The sequence below is a fragment of the Falco cherrug genome, chromosome 4 (assembly GCF_023634085.1).
Source record: "Falco cherrug isolate bFalChe1 chromosome 4, bFalChe1.pri, whole genome shotgun sequence".
NCBI classification, from domain to species: Eukaryota; Metazoa; Chordata; class Aves; order Falconiformes; family Falconidae; genus Falco; species Falco cherrug.
Genome location: NC_073700.1, coordinates 99,127,572 through 99,147,137, shown reverse-complemented (window position 1 = coordinate 99,147,137; position 19,566 = coordinate 99,127,572). Strand labels below are relative to the sequence as shown.

The following is a 19,566-nucleotide window of genomic DNA, read 5'->3' as shown; positions in this document are numbered from 1 at the left end:
CAGGAAACTGAAATTTATCAGGGAGAGAGGAAGATGCAGGGCAAAAACTAAGTGGGATTTCTATAGTGGGAGTCAAGGTTAAAGACTCCTGCATTTTAGTGGAGATCTGCCAGATTAGACTACATTCTGGTCTAAAAAATTCTTATCCGTGTATGTTTCTTAAAGTTTTACAGCTCAGCTCTCCTAGGATTTTGTTAGTAGGCAGTGTGCTGCAGACCAGGTATATGAATGTTGTGACCATGGTCTAGGTGGTTGATCTGGGTATTGAAATGATTAAGAAAGAAAGGACCAGGCATGGGGTATTGTCCCATATGAATATGTGGAATGAAGTGGTGACACAGAGAGTAGGAGCAGAGGGGAACTGCAGAGGGATGGGTGGGACATTTAAGAAGGGATGAAGGCAGTACACAGGAGAGAGATGGACAGGGTTCTGACAGAAGAGACCAGACTAGTAGTAAGGCAAGGTCAAGTGTTAGCTCAAGTGTTACAAGTCAGGGCTGAGGACCTAAAGGCTCCAGTTCTCTGTAGAATTTTGTGGGTGGTGGTAGGGCTGTGTGAAACAATTTCTGAGTTAGGGTCTTCTTTTCTCATTTTTCTGTTGTGGCTTGTGTTTTTTAAACTATGTAAGTCACACTTAAAAGCCTGTTAAGGGTACAAAGCAAATCTCTTTTAAATAGAGATTTGAGTCAACACTGTTCAGAATAATCAGTATTTTATTTTATCTTAGTAGTTCATTAGGTCACCCCTTCCTCCTGTAACTGTACATCATTCAGATCCAGCTTTGAGGCCAGAGTTATTAATTTCCTGGGGAGCACTTCTGCGTCTCTCATTATTGTGGCATCTGAGTACTTCACAAATGTTAATGAATTTATCTTCACAATAAGGTGAAATGATATTATACATCAGGGAAAATGAGGACAGAAGCATAATTTCAAGAAGGTATATTCAATTTAGATGCCCAGCTTCAGATGTTTGTGCCCCGATTTTCCAGAAATAGTGTTTGATCACCCTTTCTTTGTTCTGGAGTCGGCTTTTGCCAAGTCAGTCACAGTTGGAATTGTTCCTTGCTTCCACAGATCAGAGCGCAGGTGTTTTGCGCTCTGCTCTAAGCAAACAAGATGGAATTAATGACTGCCTGTGCAGAGTTTGGGTTTTGTGACTTCCTTGGCATTAGGCAGAGAGATAATCCAGTTCCCCAGGGCAGCTTTCAGCTGCCCTAGGCACAGCCATGGTAGTTCTCTAAGCCCTTACCTCATTCTCATCGGGCTGTCCAGTGCTATCAGTGATGAGGCAGAGATGCAGCAAACAGCAGGTTCCTTCTTGATGTGACCTTGACTCGCTGGACGTGTGTGGACAGTCCCTGCTGTTACATTGAATGAGGCTGGATAGTAGACAAAAAAACTGAAGCGAGTTTATTATTTGGGTTGTCACAGTATGTACAGACTATAGCCAGTGGAGACTTTGGCACTGCAGGGATAGATGCACCAAAAGAGCTCTCATTGCAGTTTATTGATCCCCATCTCCTGTAACTCTGTTGTGGCAGTCTTAGCACTCAGGAGAAGGGGCCCCTAAAGCAAGAGAGAAGCTGCAGGTTTTTTTGAGAGGGATCTAGCATCCCCCAGATCCTCTGCAGTGCGGTTCCGTACTTTACACAAGGCCATTCTTGCCCTTTTTCTTTCATGAGTTCATTTTCATACTCAATCACATTGTGCTGTGACAGAGTCACTGGGAATACTCTGGATTTGCACTCAGCAGCTCAGAACATGGTTTAGCCCATCTTAGTTGCAATGCAGGAAAAGAATATCTGACATACTGGAAACTATCCTCATTGCATTTTAGCTGAGGTGAATTATTCAGTAAGAAGTTTATTTATTAAATCCACCTATCAAACATGCAGTCTCAGAGATTCCTATTCTTTTCCTGCTTGTGCTGTTTCTTACCTCTTTCAGAAAAACAAACAAACAAACAAACAAAAACCACCAAACCAAAACAAAGCCTAACAGAACAGCCTTCTTGGAACAGTGGCCTTTGCTTGCACTGCTTTACAAATTCTGAGCCAGGTGCTGGGGTCTGTACTGAAGCAAGGCTCCCATCAGGGTCAGTGGGTTTTGCTTGAGGAAGAACTTCGTATTTCTGGGCAGTAAATGGGAGTTTTAACTAACCTATTAGAACAAATTGTGCATCTGAGTGTAATCTTACTTGGTAGCTTGACGTGTTTTCAGATACTGCTGTTTGGGATTTTTCATATTCTTTCATATGTATTTCCCTGTGGCTAACTTGCACCTCTATATATGCCAGTGTTTGAAGCCTTTGAAGGGGGGAAGATGAGCTGTTTAGCCAGTAGCAGTCTTGCTGGCTGCACAAAGCAAAAGGGAAGAAAATCAGACATGCAATGATCATTGTGCTAAATCCTCTCTAAAGCTACAGACCTGTCACTAGAGCTGTATCTCGGATAGCGCCAGGTTAGCACTGCACGTACCCGTCTCTCCTTCCCTTGCCTTCCGTCCCCTCCTCCAAAGCCTGAAGTTGTTGACATCACGTTGACACAGAGCAGGCCATTATTATTCAGAGTTGCATAAAAAGTGAGTTTACATTGAGTAAAACCAATAAGCTGCACTGCTCTGACATTTAATTTTCATGGAAACTCTTGCTATTGAATCAGGCAGGACTACATACATTTTCAAATGAAATGCAGTGTTTGCACTACACTAACCTTGTATGGACAAGAATGAATAATTTTGAAATTACCAAGAGCTTATTTCCTGCCACCTACCTCCAAACCTGAATTTTTGTGAGGATATATTTCTGTTTGATACAATGTAAAATTTTCATTTTATTCCCACATGCTGTGTCAAAATGGTGTGCAAAACAATCATCTGTAAAAGGGATTGCTATTTATGACTGGGGTGACTGGCTGGTAGTCCCCTATTCTTTCTGAGCCCACTTCTTCCTTTGACATCAAACCCTGGGGCTGAAAGCTGGGGATAAGTCCCTTGAACTAGACACAGACATAATAAACTCTCAGATGAAATGTCAAGTCTAAGCAAGTGTACTCTTCTACTTTTCAGTGTATGTTGATCAGCCCTCCAAAGCAGAGCAGTCATATTTCAGAGCTCACTTTATCTCCCTTCTTGTCTTACCATATTGAATGTCTGATTATAAGAGAGGTAGTAAAGGGCTCTATTAAAAGGAGGTTTAACCAGGGAGACGTAGGTCAAGACATCATCTTACTTTTTGTGGTGTAGGATTGTCTACATGCATTTATGCATCCATACATCCAAATCTGCCAAAGATGTGTCTATTCTTAGAGTATGAGTTGTTATAATTTCATAGAAGCTACTTCAGACAGACTTAGTCTTTGAAGTGATGTATTTTATTCTAAGATGAATGTGTGCTCTAAATGAGTTGTTCAAAGGAAACCAGCAAACAGTTCAGTTGGGATTGGCCCAGAACTAACATCCTGTCGTGGGAGCAAGAGGATCCGGCAAGGCACCTGAGGAGATCATAAAAAAAACAAACAACCTTTTCTGTTTGTTTACTATACTGATATTGTTAATAAAATATCATTATAGACCATGTTGTTTTTGTTAGGAATTTATGCTGTTAAAAAAACCAACAGTGTGGATTACTATTAAATATATTAATGCACCATTGAGACTGAATGGTTAAGAATTCAAAAAGTGGTTATGTTTTCCTACCATGATTTTTTTCAGCTATAATAAAATGTTTCTTTCAATCTTAGGTACTTATATATGTCTATTATTACCTGTCATTGTAAAATTAGATCCTTATGCTATACTTACATGTTATGATTAAGATCTGGTTCAAAACACTCCATCCAAAACTGACACGGAAATATTCTTAAATATATATTTAGATAGGAATTTTAGTATTATTTTCTTTTCACTGAAAAGAGAAAGTGAAAATGCCATATATGTTTAATTTTTTTCCTTCTTTTTTTTTTCCTTTTGTCACTGGGAGTGGCATGCTAGTATTAATATGGAAATAAGGAAAGACAAGCAGAAAACGTAGTCGTCATCTGCTGTATGCATACATAAACATATGTGTGCAATTCAAAATTGCAATAATAAATGCATTGCTTTTTGTTTAATTTTTTTGGCAGCTGAGCTGTTTCTGTTCTCCTTGGTTATGTCATCTTGTTTGGTACAATAGAATGGGCCGCAACCAAAATATGCTGGTGGGGCACTGTGACCGGATTCAAAGCTCTTTTTCCTCACCTATCTTTGGTTTTCAAAGTCTGTGTTTGTGGACTGGATTCAGCATCTGGTGGAGTCAGAGCACTGTGTTGCTATCCTTCACTGGCAATTATTTCCACTGTGTTTTACAGATGTAAACTAGCCAGGGAGTTGAGAGACAAAGCAGAATGTATAGATTATGGGCTGGGCTCTTCTGCACTTATCTTACATGAGGTCAGTTGAAATTCCCCTTGAGATGGGCCAAAACTTAATTATTCTATCTTGACCTTTTTCTTCTTCTATATCCCCTTATCTTTTTAATCTTGAAAGTCTCTTGAGGAAAGTCAGTAAAATGAGCCTTCTTTACAGTTAAAAGTTTTCAAAGCCAAAAACCATTTTGTGAGATTTTTGTCTAAGCAATTACAGGCATTTTCCTTCCTTAGCTCACATCTTTAGTTCACTGTAAATCAGATAATGGTGATGCACAGTATTGAGCCTCCTTTGTGATGGTTTATTAGGAGTTATTTCTTTAGCTGGGTGATTGTGGTGTTTACTAAAGAGAAGATAATCTTGCAGTTAAAATATTATATTGAGATGCTTCTATCTCTACTACAGATTTTCTTCGAAGTCCTCTAGAGTCAGTGTAACAGTGTTTTCAGTGGTTCAATGGCATTTACTTGTATTTTTGAAATACTCAAGCATCTTTATGAAACTTATTTTGGCCTAGATTTCAGACATGCAGAGCATGCATACTCCTCTTTGTTTATAGCTGATGCTTTCAAATGCTTCAAAATTTGACCCAGTCAACCTTAGGAATACAGTACCATATTATAAGAGAGGGAAAATAGTACCTTCTCTTTTGCACCCTTTTTTCTTCTCTACTTGCAATATTTACATTTAATCAAGCTGAATAATGTGAAAAGCATTATTTCAGCTGCTTCACAAAGGTACACCTTTTTCCGACTCTCCAGTGTTTATTATAGTGCAGGCAGAGATATTTGCTTGCCTGTTCTTTACATTTTTATTTTTTATTGTGTATCCTACACAATAGGAACAAAGGAACAGTTTAATGCAGCTGCAGAGAAGTTAACCCCATAAACCTTGAGATCCCTGTAGCTGGAGAAAACACTGTGTGGGCTTCCTTTGTACATATGTTGGAATCCCCATTTTCAGTGTTACAAGCTCAAATCGATGGTGGACCTTCAGCCCTCTCAAACTCAATGGAGTGAGGTGGCCCCACATAGGGAATGGGTCTTCTCCTTCCAAGAGAGATACCCGTCACAGGCATCAGGCTTCAGAGGAGTCAATCTACCTGCTGTCTACAGAGGGACTTCAGCTGAGTAAATCACATGTTAACATCAGCATGGATGCTGTCCCTCCACATGGTCCAAAGGTGCATACTCTGAGGCAGATGGGATGCCATGGGAGATCCTCCAGGGAAAAGACACCATCACAAATGTGATGTGGAAATGGAGCATATTTCTACATCCATTCCCTGCTGTGACTGACAAGGAAGAACAAGCTGTATTTTCTGTTTTTTTCCCAGAAGTCATAGAGATATCTTAACTAGCATAGTCTTGTGTGTCAAGAAAGTCTTTTAGCAGAAGTGCTTCCAGTGGTTATAAAGTTTTCCTGTGAAAGAGAAGACAGTTTAAACTGCTGAATGTTTCCTGGGCATAGCACAGCATGTGGAATTTTCATCATGAACTTGATACAATATGAAAAGATTTTCTTTGCTTTGGCTCCCATAAGACCCATAAAGAAAATTTTGAAAAATTACACAGCTTAGTCTTAAATCTATCATATTTCACTTTGTTGTTGTTGTTGTGTTTAAAAAAAAAAAAAAAGTCCTTTTCCAGAGAACAGTGAAATGTATTTTCCCTAAGGTCTATTTCTATACAACTTTCTTGACCCAGTTGTTTAACTTTTATTGTTGTTGGTTTTTTATATTGTAATGTGAGAGATGATCCTCCTCCTAACTCAGAGAAGTTGGACTCTTTTTCTTCAAACAGTTAGCAAAAATAGCGTGTTTCAAGCTGCGCAGTAAAATTTCATCATCAAAGATAAGTTTCAAATGACCATTAGTAACTGAAAAGAAAGAACTGCAGTGGAAATATTTATGTAGCTAGACCTTAATATATTATTATTAGTTTTCCAGTTGAAGTAAATTTACAAAGCACATAGTTGTATGTGAGATTTCCTGAAAGAGGTTTGAATGGCTCAGGTATGTGTGCTGTATCTCTTATTACTGTTAGATAATACAGATTTTAAAGTTATTCAGGTGGCAGAAGTCACTTCTTCCACCTGGAAAACAGCACCCTGGTACTATGATTAGAAAAAAAAAATCCTTTTTAAGCTACGGAAGGCAAATAAATACCCACCAGACCTTTTGTGGCAATAGATCTTTTGTAAAGTAAGAGCAATGGCATTCTATAGTGCCTTAAAAAGACTAGTGTCACAATCCAGTGTTAGACTGTAGACACTGACTTGTGGGACTTCTTTCAGCTTTGTATAACTTGATGACAGTAATGGGATCATTAATTCATATGTGAATAATTGGCAAAAGTGAAGAAGTGTTTTTACATGTGGTGTAATTGCAACTAAATAATATGTAACTAATAAGCAGTGCATCTTGAGTAATGGTGTAGGAGAAGCAGCAAAGGAGCTTCTATTACATAAATGCTACTGCATCAAAATTCAACCATATAAAAGTTTTAAAATGCACACGAGCGTCTTCTCGCCACCCCTAATGTGTATTAATGACCAAAATCTAGTTATCGCTACAGCTGCTAAGTCAGTTTGAGACTTATGGAGAATTTAGCTTCTTGGAGCTCCACAGAGGTGAATGCTGAAAAGGAGAAGCTTTTTCTTTTTCTAAACTGGACAGACAGATGCACACACAGAGTCTTGTCTGTGTACCTGTGGGAACAAGAACAAACCAGAACAATTGATGTTCAGACTTCTGTCCCACTGGAGCTGCCTTCAAAAGTATTTGCTAACGGTAGATAATTAGGAACAATATTAGGAAATAAAGTCCCTTGTACTATCGATGGAGTGTGAAGGACATTCAATAGCCTAGTGCTTTATAGTTGTTCCGATCTCCATCTCTGGGACTTCTGTTATGGTCAGCCAAGATGGTAAAACTGTCTGTCATAGCTTTTCCAAAAAGGTCATGGGGCTCAAATTTGCTGGAGGGCACGCACACATCAAAGCAAGGAAGTCTCATGTGAAATGACCTTTTATTTACACCCTGGTATTTTTCCTCTCCGTTTTCCCTACCCTTTCAGTGATCCTTCATAAGATTGCCACAGACACCAAGGCATTAGACAACCAAAGGCAACAGCAGTGTTACCTGACCTTTTCAGACTACGTTCTTCACCTGGACATGAGGTTCTTCAAGCCCATCTATGACAGTGAATCCCAAGAGTGTAGACCTTTCCTCCGTCTCCCTTTCATCAACATGTCTCAGGTTCAATTTGTGAATAAAAGAAGATGAGGAATGAGTTAGCTGACTGTGTCCTCCACTCACTACAGTAATGACAGTAGCCTTTAAGTGATCATCTAGCGTAGGAGTGTTCATGGAGACACTATTACAGTGGGGCTGAGGCCTGTGGGAATGTAATAATTCATACTATGATGTTAGCAGGGTGTGTTTATCTCTGTGGTAGTGGGAAGGTATGGATTCAAACACCAATACAAGAACAACCACAGCCAGTCCAGTGGGGATGCTCTGCATCTGAATGAAGAGAGGAGAGGCTTTGGGGCTGCTGGGGGTTTTTCTGGATGCTATGAGATTCTGTGTTTCTAAGTCCAGTTACATAGGATGTAAGTCTTGTATATGCAGAAAAGCACGGTAGTATCTAGTTCAGCTCCTACCTGACTATTCCTTATGTATGTATGACAGGTCTACATGCCAGCAAGACTGATTCTGTTCAGCTATGATATCCTGAGGGTAGACCCTCTCTTTGGAGACCTTAGGAAAGCGAAGGGTGTACACTTTTGAGGATGATTGTGGAAGCAGATGAGAATTGTTCTTTCTTAAATCTGCAAAGAATAAACCATTCCAAAGAGTGCTACAAAAGATCTATGTATAAAGAGAACATAAATATAAAATGTGCTGCACTCAGGATGTTATGAAGAAAGATGGTAGTGATGGTTTGCATGTTTCAAGCAGTGGGAAATAAATCACAGCAGACAATGTGGCACAAGTTAAACATGAACACAGAATTCTTGTTTGGAGGAATCTTATTGCTGTAAGTTAATCATCTTTTTGGATGATTAACTGAAGCTTTTTGGGATATAAATTTTGCAAAATAACAGCTGGATTGTGGAACTGGGCCACTGAATTAAGAAACAAACCATGCAAACTTGATAACACAAAGTTGCACTTTAGCCCTTTGTAGTCAAGAAGAGTACACCTGCTTCATTTTATGAGGCACACTTGAATGACCACTTAAGTATAGGAAGCAATGGGTGAAGACCTTGGTGGTGGAATTTACACTGGGTGAGTAACTCCTGGAGGGAGTCATAACTCTCTGAGTGAGGAGCCTCTGCTGTTGCTATCTCTGTAAGGCATTCATTGAACATCACAGGATAGTATGATACTAAAACGACCAGTTTCCTTGACTGGGGATTCAACAGTGATTGGAGATGGAAGAACTTCTGAGTGTGTCATCTTTTTCTCCTTCATTTTCTGCAGAACCAGGAGTAATACAGTGGAACTGTCAGTGATGTAGCTTTTTCTTCTTCTCAGAATAATCCACAAGAGGAAAGAAGGCAGTCAGAAATAACATAATAAAGTTCATATTCTTCGTGGGATGGAAGTGGCATGTCTTTTACCTGTCTCCTCTTTCCATTACTGATTTTTCAGCTTCTTTATTTCAGTCTTCAGGTTTGTGTTTGACAGACTCACAAAGAAAAAGGAGTCTCCATTGACTGTTAGCTTTGCCCAATGCTCACCTTCTGTTCTGCTCCATTTCTTCTTTAATTTAAGGCACCGTTGGTATTTTTTCCCTGTCGGGCATAATGAATGACTGGGAGCTGTCAGTTCTTTTGGACTCTTTCATCTTCTATTCATCATTGTCTTGATTGTCCTCTTTAATTTAGTTGTGATGTTGAGGGTATCACTTACTGTGAAAGACAATATTGCTAGATGTCCGTAGGGATTTCATACATGTATTCCTCATCCTGCATAAGATAAACTATACTTGAAATATTGTGCACTAAAAAGGGCAAAATAAGTAAGTCCCTTTCAGACACTGAATGATTAGCTGCTGTTTTCAAACACAGGTCTCTGAGGCTAGGCATATGACACCTTTTATGGATACAAATTTCTACCAATTTAACTGCTGAAGATGGGTCTTTCTAAATTAAAATTGGATTTGAGTACAAACTTGCACTAGCTTTATTACATTGTTTCAAAATACATCAGTAGGTACACCAATGTGAATTGCAATATAGAAAAAAAACACCAAAGCCATCATTTGGGCCTTTATTTCCTAGTTTTCAAAGGAGAAACAGTGGTTGTTCAGAGTAATTGGGAATATGCCCATTTACTTGGAGACCTAACTATGAATCTAGGAAACTAAGGTTAAGAATCCTTAAAAAAAAAAAAACAAAAAAAAAACAAAAAAAAAACCCAACCAAACAAAAAATCTTAATCAAAGATCTGGTGTATTTTTAACATAATTCCCTCAAATACTCAGAAACGCTTCTCAAACATTAAAGTACAGTATATTTTAAAATTAATACTTTGGAGAAGCGTATACCTGAGAAGACTCAGGAAAGTGTTAAAGAATAAAGTGATGATAAAGTGGGTACAAACCCTAGGTACTCAGATTAGATTTTGGATTATTAAAGTTTAACACACTTTTTTCCAGGACCATTTCTGTTTCTGCTCACTCTTCTTTTTTTTTTTTTTTTTTCCACCGCCGTGTAAGTAAGTGACAGTTTGTGCATTTGAGGTGGTGATACTCTGGTTTTACATTCATCTGCCCAAGGTCAGGAACTGGCTGTGTGTCTGCATTTTCCATCTACATGCGCACTACTCTGCTAATCTATTGGTGACTAAAACTACAGGCTCAAATACCTAAGAAAACATGGGTTGGTGAACTGGAGCACTCTAAGCTACCAGCCACTCAATATGTAACCTTCCTTGCTTGTGAAAAATAAATGTGTTTATCACAGAAGACCTGAAAAATGTTTTCATAAGCTAAAGACTACAGAAAACAGGTACTTTCAGGAAAAGACCTTTTGAATCCAGTGTGCCCGCATGGCCATGAGATGGTGTGATGGCTGGACATGGGTTGGTGATCAGAAAGGGAGTTTCTTCTGCAGCTTTTCAAATGCCTGGCCATGAACCTTTGCTTTCTCTTGTTAGAGATACAGATTTTCCGTGATTGAACTGTGTTTGGAAGCTGCTGAAATTAGTATTAGTGTTGAAACTGTAGCAAGTTCAGAAGCTGTTATATACAACAGGTGTGTGTTTGTTATATAATAATTCAGGTCTTCATTGCGATCTCAGAAATGTCATGGTAGTAAGGGATGGGGTGGTAAAATGGCAGATGAAATTCAGTGCTGATAATTGCAAAGGCACATACACAGGCGAAAACCAGTCCTCACTCTGCGTATCTGAGGATGGAATCCAGATGAGTTATTGCCACTCACGGATTTGTAGCAGGCAGCTCTATAAAACAGAGGAGTAAAGCTCAGCAGCAGTCACAAGGGAAAAGAGAATCATAAGGCAGAATTGGGAATGGAATAGAGAAGAAACAGGAAACGTCGCTGTCCAGTGTGAAAATCCAATACACACCCAAATTTTCATGGCTGCATGCAATTCTGTTCCCTGCTTCTCAGATCCAAACTGGAAGGGATATGTACATCTTAAGACATGATGATTATCAAACATAGGGTATGTCTTCTGTATGAAAGAAACAAAAAGACAAGAACTCCTCAGCTTGGAAAAGACATTCTAAATGATCTAATGAAAGATTAAAATTGTGTATGACACAGAGGAGATAAGTGAGGGATAATTATTGTCAAGTTAAAAAACATGGCAGCTCAGATGCTGTATTCAGCTCAGGGTTGCTGGAAATAGAGCAAGCTATGCTAGGGTGTAAAGATTATGTTGTTTCACATGTTATTTCCCTACAATCCTGCTAGCAGCTAATGTTAAGGACAGGGTAGTGGGCTTACTGGAGCTTTCATCTGGGCAGGTGCAGCAGTGGTTCCTTTGTTCTTATATCAGGTCTTTTTGATTCAGGCACTTAATGGGCTGGTTCATCTGCCTGAACTTCGTGCAGCATTGATAGTTGTTGCAATCAGTCTCTGTCTTTGGAAAACCATTGTTGGTGTGATTTGGCTTCCAAGGGTATACAAATAAATCTCATTAAATGTCTCTTGCCTTACAATATCTGTAAAATAAATCCTTGGTTTGCATGCATTTCCTGTACACAAGAAATAAGGTATTAAAAATTATGGAAAGTTTGATTGCAGTATTTTCCACCCGTGTTTAAATTTAAATCCGTTGGAGTAGATGATTGAAGTAGGGCCTGCCCAGCTGAAATACACTATTCTGTTCTGTTAACCCCAAGTCATACCAAGGACTTTGAAGAAATTGAGAGGTTGTAAACTCATGGCAACATTTGATTTATGTATCTTCACTGAGTTTTCTGAGTATAATTTTATAGCCCTGTAGTCAAAAAGGTAAATCTAATTGAGGGCAACAGAAAAAACATAGTGAAAGTTTTCCAGTGCTAATCTTTGTTTCCTTCCCTATATGCACATTGGTTCCTGTTTCTTAGCACAGGGTAAATTACCCTAAGAGTCCTGTATAAATAAATATATACACAAACCCATACTATTTATTTTAACCACAATACCAGAATTTATAAGCAAATACCTTTATACATTATGGGTAGCATTAACTTGGAGATTGAAGAGAAATATGAAAGAATTGTAGTTCATAGCCACAAACTGTATCACATCGCAGTTGTGAAGCACAGTTCAAATTACACAAAGCAAATAATGTGAATTTAGGGTTGCAATTTCAGATTCTCCCTTTTTTCCAATGTATTTTTATGACTTCATATGGGCCAGTGCTTGTAAAACCTGTTTTGACACAAACTTACAAGCAGAGTCCGTGGGGATATGGAATCTACATTGTCAGTGGCTTATCTCATTCTTGTCCTTTCCTGCATATATATTTATTAATATCTGAATGGATGCTAAACATAGGCTTTCTGTATATGAATCTTTGAAAACTGCTATAATAGACTATATGATGTCTATTTATGCATAAAGACTGAGCTTTTACTGCGCTGTTGTTTGGTAAACCTCAAGGAGAAAGGGGTGAACAGGAGTCCCTCAGCAAGTTTTCGTGATCAAACCATGGCCTGAGTCAAATTCTGATTTTGACTAAAAAATAGTAAATTAATTCATTGGTGATTGCTTTCCATTTAGGGGAAAATACCTTGCAAATACTGACATTTCCACAAGTTTTTCATGTTTTTAAGGTCCAGTTTTAAATGGAAAGGGAAGCATGGGAGGATCAAAAAACATGGGTTTTGCATACATAAATTTCTGTATCTAATAACATAACAAAACCCAAGAAAGTTTTTATTGCAGAGCATAGGCAAGGAAAGTCACAATCCTTTTGAGGCTTCACATAAGAGTCGAACATAGTTCTGTTTTCACAAACTCTTCCGCATTTATTCAGTTCAAAGGTGTTACTAATTGGTTTAACTTGTTTATCTTATACCTTCAAGACTGCATTTTAAATAAGCTTAAAGATTAATATGGGGGCATGTTAAAACAACTCAGAAATATCCTGAGGGTTCAGAAGATGAAATTACGTTGAAGTGAAAACTAGAGGACACTACATGCTATTTAATATTGACATGAAGCATTTTAGGAGGATGATCTGTGTCCTGTCTTTCAAAGTTGGTTATGAATGTTTAGCAAATGCTTTTTTATGGAATGAAGAACTTAAATGTTGTGTTATCTTTGGGTACTCAGTGAGACATTACTCATGACAGTGCTTTGGGACTACATTTGCTTTTTGCTTCCGATTTATGCATTTATTTTCCTCACAATATGAATAATTAATGTCCGCATGATTGGGATTTATTTTTTCATAATATTTTTTTAACTGAGGTGAAAAATATGTGACATGTATTTGAAAATACGATTTTGGTGACATGAGGACACATAAAATGTTGTTAGTTGCTCCCCAAGTGGGCAAAAGCGGGGAGATGTGGTAGTCAGATATTTTCGCCACATGCCATTTTCAGACAGTAGTTACAAGAATTATGAGATTCCCTCCTACACCGAGATGATACAGTTTAGGAGAAAAAAGTTTCCAAGGACATAGAGAAGCTTTTCCAGTTGCCACTGCTCTGGCTGCAGCCCTGGTAGCTGATTAGGTCAGGAGGTGATGTGAGCTACAACAGTTGGCTAACATGAAGCTAAAAATTGCTTCAGACAATTCAGACAAAAATGCCCTCTGTGCTATCATTTCAGCACAGTTTGGGATCTTCCCCCTTCAGCACCACTGGAGTTTTGATTGGGAAAGGAAGGTGGACTTTATTCTTGTTGTACTTCTTGAGGGATGTGAAAAGGTGAGATGTGGGGAGGAGACGCCAGCTCGGTGTGCCCAGCAGAGCTGTCTAGCAGTGTCCACATCTCACGTTTGCTTCTGCAGCGAGGACCCTTTCTTCAAACTAAAAAGATTCTTGTGAGATTGATTTTATAAAGTCCTAGGCACAACATTGTAGAGGAATGAAGCTGGGTTAATTAACACTGATAATATACAGCTGTGGGCTGGCTTCAGGGGCCGTGGGTCTAGATAAGGTACAGCTGTGGCTGGTTCTGTTAAGTGGTTGGGCAGCCAGTGAAGAGAGAGCAGCGGAGGAAGAGAGAGGAGGAAGAAGCAGAGAGAAGAGAGTAAGAATGCATGCCCTGGATGAGGAGAGACTCGGAGAAGGCAGCAGAGGGACTGGCATGAAGAGTATGTTGGTATGAGATGGTAAAAAGACCTTGTTGCAGCTGGCTAGTTTGGAGAGTGCTGCGACACAATGTGAAAGTAATTCTCTGTGCATGTCTTTTGTATACTCTTGAGACTTTTTACTTTTCTTTGGCCACAGCTCTGCCCTTCGCTGCCGAGCTGTTGGTCAGCATGGCTAGCACTAGCGAAGCGCACTTAGGCAATTTCCTATTGCTAGTTAATACGATTTTCCTGTGAAGCTTCATCTTACTTTGTAATCAACAGGTATAATGATAGAACATATATTTTGCAATACATAATTTTCTTCTTGTCTTGGTTTTCCTGACAGAATCATGAATAAACTGGCAGACCAGCAGGACCACATGATACCATGAAGAGAAGCTTACAGGTCCTCTATTGCCAACTGTTTAGTAAGTAAATATTAATATTTATATATATATATAAAAGGAACTATTAAAATCCTCATATAATATAGTAATGTTTATGCAGGGCACAATTCAGAGAGGTACTTAACTATGTGCCTTGTTTTAGATACCTGAAGGAACCATATGGAAGTTAAATTACCTTATTAACTGAGGTATTTGGAGGTGTATTTAAAAAAATTAGTTGAAGCATCAGCGATTCTGTGGTTTCATACAAAAATAAACATGATTTGCTGTGCCTTGCAACTGTGATCACCCTTAAAAAATGAGATGTTAGAAACAGTACGGTGGTTGGAAGAAATAATGCAACGTTTTTGTGTAATCATGGTTTTGTCTAGTTCTCAGTGGACAATAGAGGTCCATCCCACTTGGCACATGTGGTAGCGGTTTCTCAATAAAACATCTGTGGGTGAGGGAAGGGAGCTCCAGAGTCACTCAGACCTAAATTCTGTTTCACTTCCTGAGATGACTAGTTTCTCTTCTCTTAAGTTTTGGCTTTCAGAAGAGTCCCTCCAATATGAAAGTCCAGCAGAAAGATTCAGGTGAAATTTAGGCTATGTAGATGGGAGCTGCCTCCCCTGTTCATGGGAGTAAGGGGAGGCTTTAGCTTTAAAATAGTATTGACACTGTTAGGGCATTTCTGTAGACTGACCATTTTCAGTGTCAACATCACAAGCAACAACTTCAACATTTTAGAGCTAAAATAAAATAAGCATAGGCAAAACGTAAGTGTAATCACTCGTTGTCATATGTTTTACAAAGGAAATTGCTAACTTAGAGTAAGAATCTAAAATTTTTTTTAATGTTTTCTATTCAATTCAGCAGAATTTCTGACTTTGAGATACATATTTCTATAGACAGTTTTGTCTGGATTTGTCTTATTTTGGTCCAAGCAAGACAGAAACCAGAAAATCATGGTAGTATACGTGCAGTGAGCAATGCAAGGACTATTACTTTTATTAGCACGTGTGAAAATTAAGTCTAACAAATATTTTATGTACTGTTACCGAAAACTAGTGAATATCTTTCCTTTATTCATTGCCTTCAGGGTGCAGAGTGAGAGATCTCTTTTGCTTTGCTAGATTGGCTAGTGTTCCTATTCTTATCTACAGCTTCTCCTATGACATAGGATGAACTCAGCTGTGTCTTCATGACATCCGAGGGGAGACTCTGAAGGTGCACCCAAGATAATTTTGCTTTCATGAGCATAAAGCTAGGCCAGATGTGCCTAGACAACCTGCCCAGCAGCATACCTTTGGCTCCCAGAGGTTGGGTGGCTGGCTGAAGTGCAAGGGGGGGAAGAGCTACTCAAGGAGGGCTGTAACCAGAAACCCACCGACAGCAGTGGAGGCAGTGGTAGTGTTACAATAGCTAAGGGCCCAGAATACTTTGTCACATTTTGATGTGCTTCTGAACATTGAATTGTAACTTAATTGTAAAATTATCTTGGTTGCTGGACCAACATTAGGTTCACTGTAATGAAAATATGAAACTAAACTGTATGAATACATTTCTACCAGCGTGGTAGGGGAAAAAAAGGAATGTATACTCTACATCCAACCTATTACAGTGTTGGGTCTTTCTGCAATTTTTTTTTTTTTATTAGTATCATGCTTCCCTGCTTGGCAGCATTCCCCATTGCTATCCCTGCTCCTTGAAACTGTGTTTTTCAGGGTAATATGTTGGAGATCTAGGAAGCAAATAGGTGAACACTGACAACGAAGATGGAAAGAGTGACCAAACTATATATATGTATGTGTGTATTTATATATATAGTATGAATAGGCAACACTATTATGAACTCCATGATACAATTTGAAAGGATGGAATTTGAACATACTATTTCTACTGGCAAACTGTTTTATTTCTCTGAATGCAGCAAAAATGTGTACTAAATGTAGTTATCATTAACAAATGCAACAGCTATAGTTATAGAAGAGATATTTTGGGCAGCTGGAATGAGTTTTTTCACTGGCTGGTTGGTTGGCTGGTTTGTAAAAAGCCTATGGTAAGATCCACCAAGTTACTTAATTCCTATTAAATCAGTTTTCCTTTAGATATGCTGTAGGTGTTACTGAGCTCCCTTTTTCTGTAGTTGCACCACAATGCTAAAAATGATAACCAGAGAGTACATTCTACAACCAAGGAAGAGGAAATTAATGTGTTTCCTGTAACTATTCTTTATGCTATAAGAAGGGCCTGCAGCATGGTCTTATTTGTTTCATTTGCACAAAAGAAGGAAGGTTGCTACTACTATACAGAGAAGGAAAAACAGACCTTCAGAGAAAGTGTCAAAAGATGTTCTGCTTTGGGCTGATTCACCGATGTCATCTGCCTGCCTGCCTGCCTTCCTCATCTGCAACTGTAACAAGTGGGTCCATGGTGCTGCCTCTCTGATGTGGCAGCATCTTCCTCTTTCCTGCTGTGTTATTAATGATTAATTGAGGCTTTGGGCTATAGGGAGAGGTGCCCTATGTATGTACTCTTGTGAGTCAAAAACTAGGATGGCTTGAACAAAGTGTTGGGGTTTTTTGTAGAAACAGTGATCAGCTGGAGACACAAAGCTGTTGTGCTTGTGTGAGCATGCCTGTGGCTAAGAAATGTAGGAGGAAGCAGTTTTATCCCAAACTGATGTGTTGCTATGAGGCTTGTCATATCTTGGTTGAGTTCCAGCTGTTCCGCTGGGCCAATAGTGGCTAAACTTTTCTCTGTGTTCATTTCGACCTCTGTTCATTTGTGCTGTGTTCAGCTGTGTCTGTGCAGTGTCTTGAGACAGTGGGGCCCTTGTTTTCATCACAACTGCTTAGCTTTGGGGCTGGAGGAAAAGACTTACATAGATATTTTTGTGATGTACAGACTAATGGTGTTTGTTAGCTGTATTTTTAAGTCAGGCCCATATCTAAATAAGGTTTTACATGAAGCGTATGTCTTTTTTGTTGTGAATTTTAGGTGAGTTATGTAACCAGTCTGTTGCCATCCATGTCCTTCTGCTGTGCTTCCCAAAAAGAGCATATTCCATCCATTTATGCTGATCAAGAATAGCATGTGAGAATGGCACTAGCAGCAGCTGCTCTTTTGAATATGCTTGTAGCTGGCTTGGATCTGATCCCAGTTGTCAAGAGGGGTAGGCACTGTAAAAAATTGCAGTGCTACACTTGGCCCAGGACAGGGGCGCTGGGCGATGCTACTTTACCTCTAGTCACTTGTAACTTATAAGTAGTTGAACATGTGGTGTAACTGTGAAGAAGCAGTGCTTTCAAACTGTATCCTAAAGATTCTATTTAATCTGAAATCTCTAAGACATTTAAAAAAAACATAAAAAGATTAAAATAAAAAATGTGGAAGAGGTTTCTTGGTAAGAGCTCTTTGAAGTCACTATCTAGGTTGAGTTGATGAGGACCAATTAAAGCAAAACATGTGTCCACAATTTGCTGCCATTTGTTCTAGGCACATCTTTATGGATTAAGTTTGTTGCCTCTGTAATGATGAAGATGCAAATGCCTTTCCCGTGAGGCTGAGTGATCTCCATTTTTTATAAAGACCTAATGTGATGATTTAAGCCCTACAGCATGAGCCACAATATGTCTGCATTTTCTGTAATAAAACATGCACATTATAATTTACCATGCATGCACTGTTCACCAAGGGCTTCCAGGTTGCATATAAACTGAGAAAAAAGTGGAGAAAGGTAACTAGTGAAGCCCTTGGTGTACAAGGTGTATACAAGACTTTCTTCAGACACTTGTTTTCCTGGAAAATGGAAGGACTACTATTTTCTGTTTGCTCACAGCACCAGTGTCTGTATGAGACCTGTTTATAAACATCAGTCTGAGTGTTTCTTCATGCCATTGTCACTTAGTGCATTCCTAAGCATCACCCTTCTGTCTTCAAGTCTGGCTCAATGCCCAGTAATATCAATAGGAAGAGTCTCCTATGTACAGTCTTGCACCGTTCTGTGTAGCAAACTGAGCAAAAATGGCAGTGAGTGGCTGTGCCTTATAACACAGGCTGTCAGTATCCCCTTGCTGTGGGTGCAGCTAGCCTTCCTCAGTTTTAACTGCCAGCCTGACTGACTTTAAGTCTCTTGCGGTGAAGTTCATCCTGTAGAAAGGGTTAGCCCACACCAGTGCTTCATTTGAGATGGAAGCAAGTCCAGAGGCTCATGTGTCTTTACATAAATATTTGATGAGCAATGCGAGTTTGTCAAATTCCATTTTTAGAGAAGATCCAATTCGCAGTGCCTTCTGAAAGGTGCTGAGCAGCATTGTCTCTTAATGCCTATTGCCTGTAATAGGAACCCACCAAGTCCCATTTCTACTGTCAAGTACTGTCTGTGAATAATTACGTGTGGTAGTAAGATGGTATGCACCGATGGCTCATTTATACAACTATACGTGGCTTGTTTATAGCAAGTGAGGGAGGCATAGTAACTGCAAAAAAGACTACTGCCAGAAGCAGAGGAATAACCTGTTCTCTGCCCATAGCAGTAGATAAGACATGAAGAAATGGATTTATAGAGCAGGTAGCTTGCCATTAGACATCAGGCAAAAACGCTTTAGAAGGTTAGGACTTTGAAACATTAGAACAGCAGGCTAGTAAGGAAGGTTTTAGTCTGCCACTGAAGCACTGAATGGAAAAAAAAACACATCTGTCTGGGGAGACAGAGGTCATCTAGGTGATTTCAAAAGCTCCCATGAAACACTCTGATCCTGTGACCACTAGGTACTGTGTCCTTAGTGCAAATGAGCCTGCTTGCTTTGATAGAGGGCTCTCGGTTTGCATGAGCCATGTATAATTAATCCATGCGATAGAAATGTACAGCTGACGTATGCTTAAAGGTACTGGGGATCACCTGATACAGATCAGCAGAGAGTCTTTTCCTATCATTCACAGAGAGAAAAGAAAACAATGTTTTTGTTGTCCTCTGTTAGGCTGGTAGGTGTTG

General features: G+C 39.2%; 1 protein-coding gene across 5 annotated transcripts in view; it reads left to right on the top strand.

Annotated features, from left to right (window-relative positions):
• The window catches only part of TMEM108 (transmembrane protein 108), a 167,503-nt gene that overhangs the window by 66,248 nt on the left and 81,689 nt on the right, over positions 1–19,566 (top strand). For 3 of the 5 annotated variants that reach the window (XM_055708540.1, XM_027814783.2, XM_027814784.2), the window contains one exon: positions 14,528–14,609. In XM_055708540.1, coding sequence (XP_055564515.1) covers positions 14,570–14,609 — 40 coding nt within the window. In that variant the 5' untranslated portion in view covers positions 14,528–14,569. Of the gene's footprint in view, positions 1–14,527; positions 14,610–16,900; positions 16,993–19,566 lie in introns of those variants that run through there. The other 2 variants (XR_008731956.1, XM_055708539.1) reach the window with 2 other exon arrangements.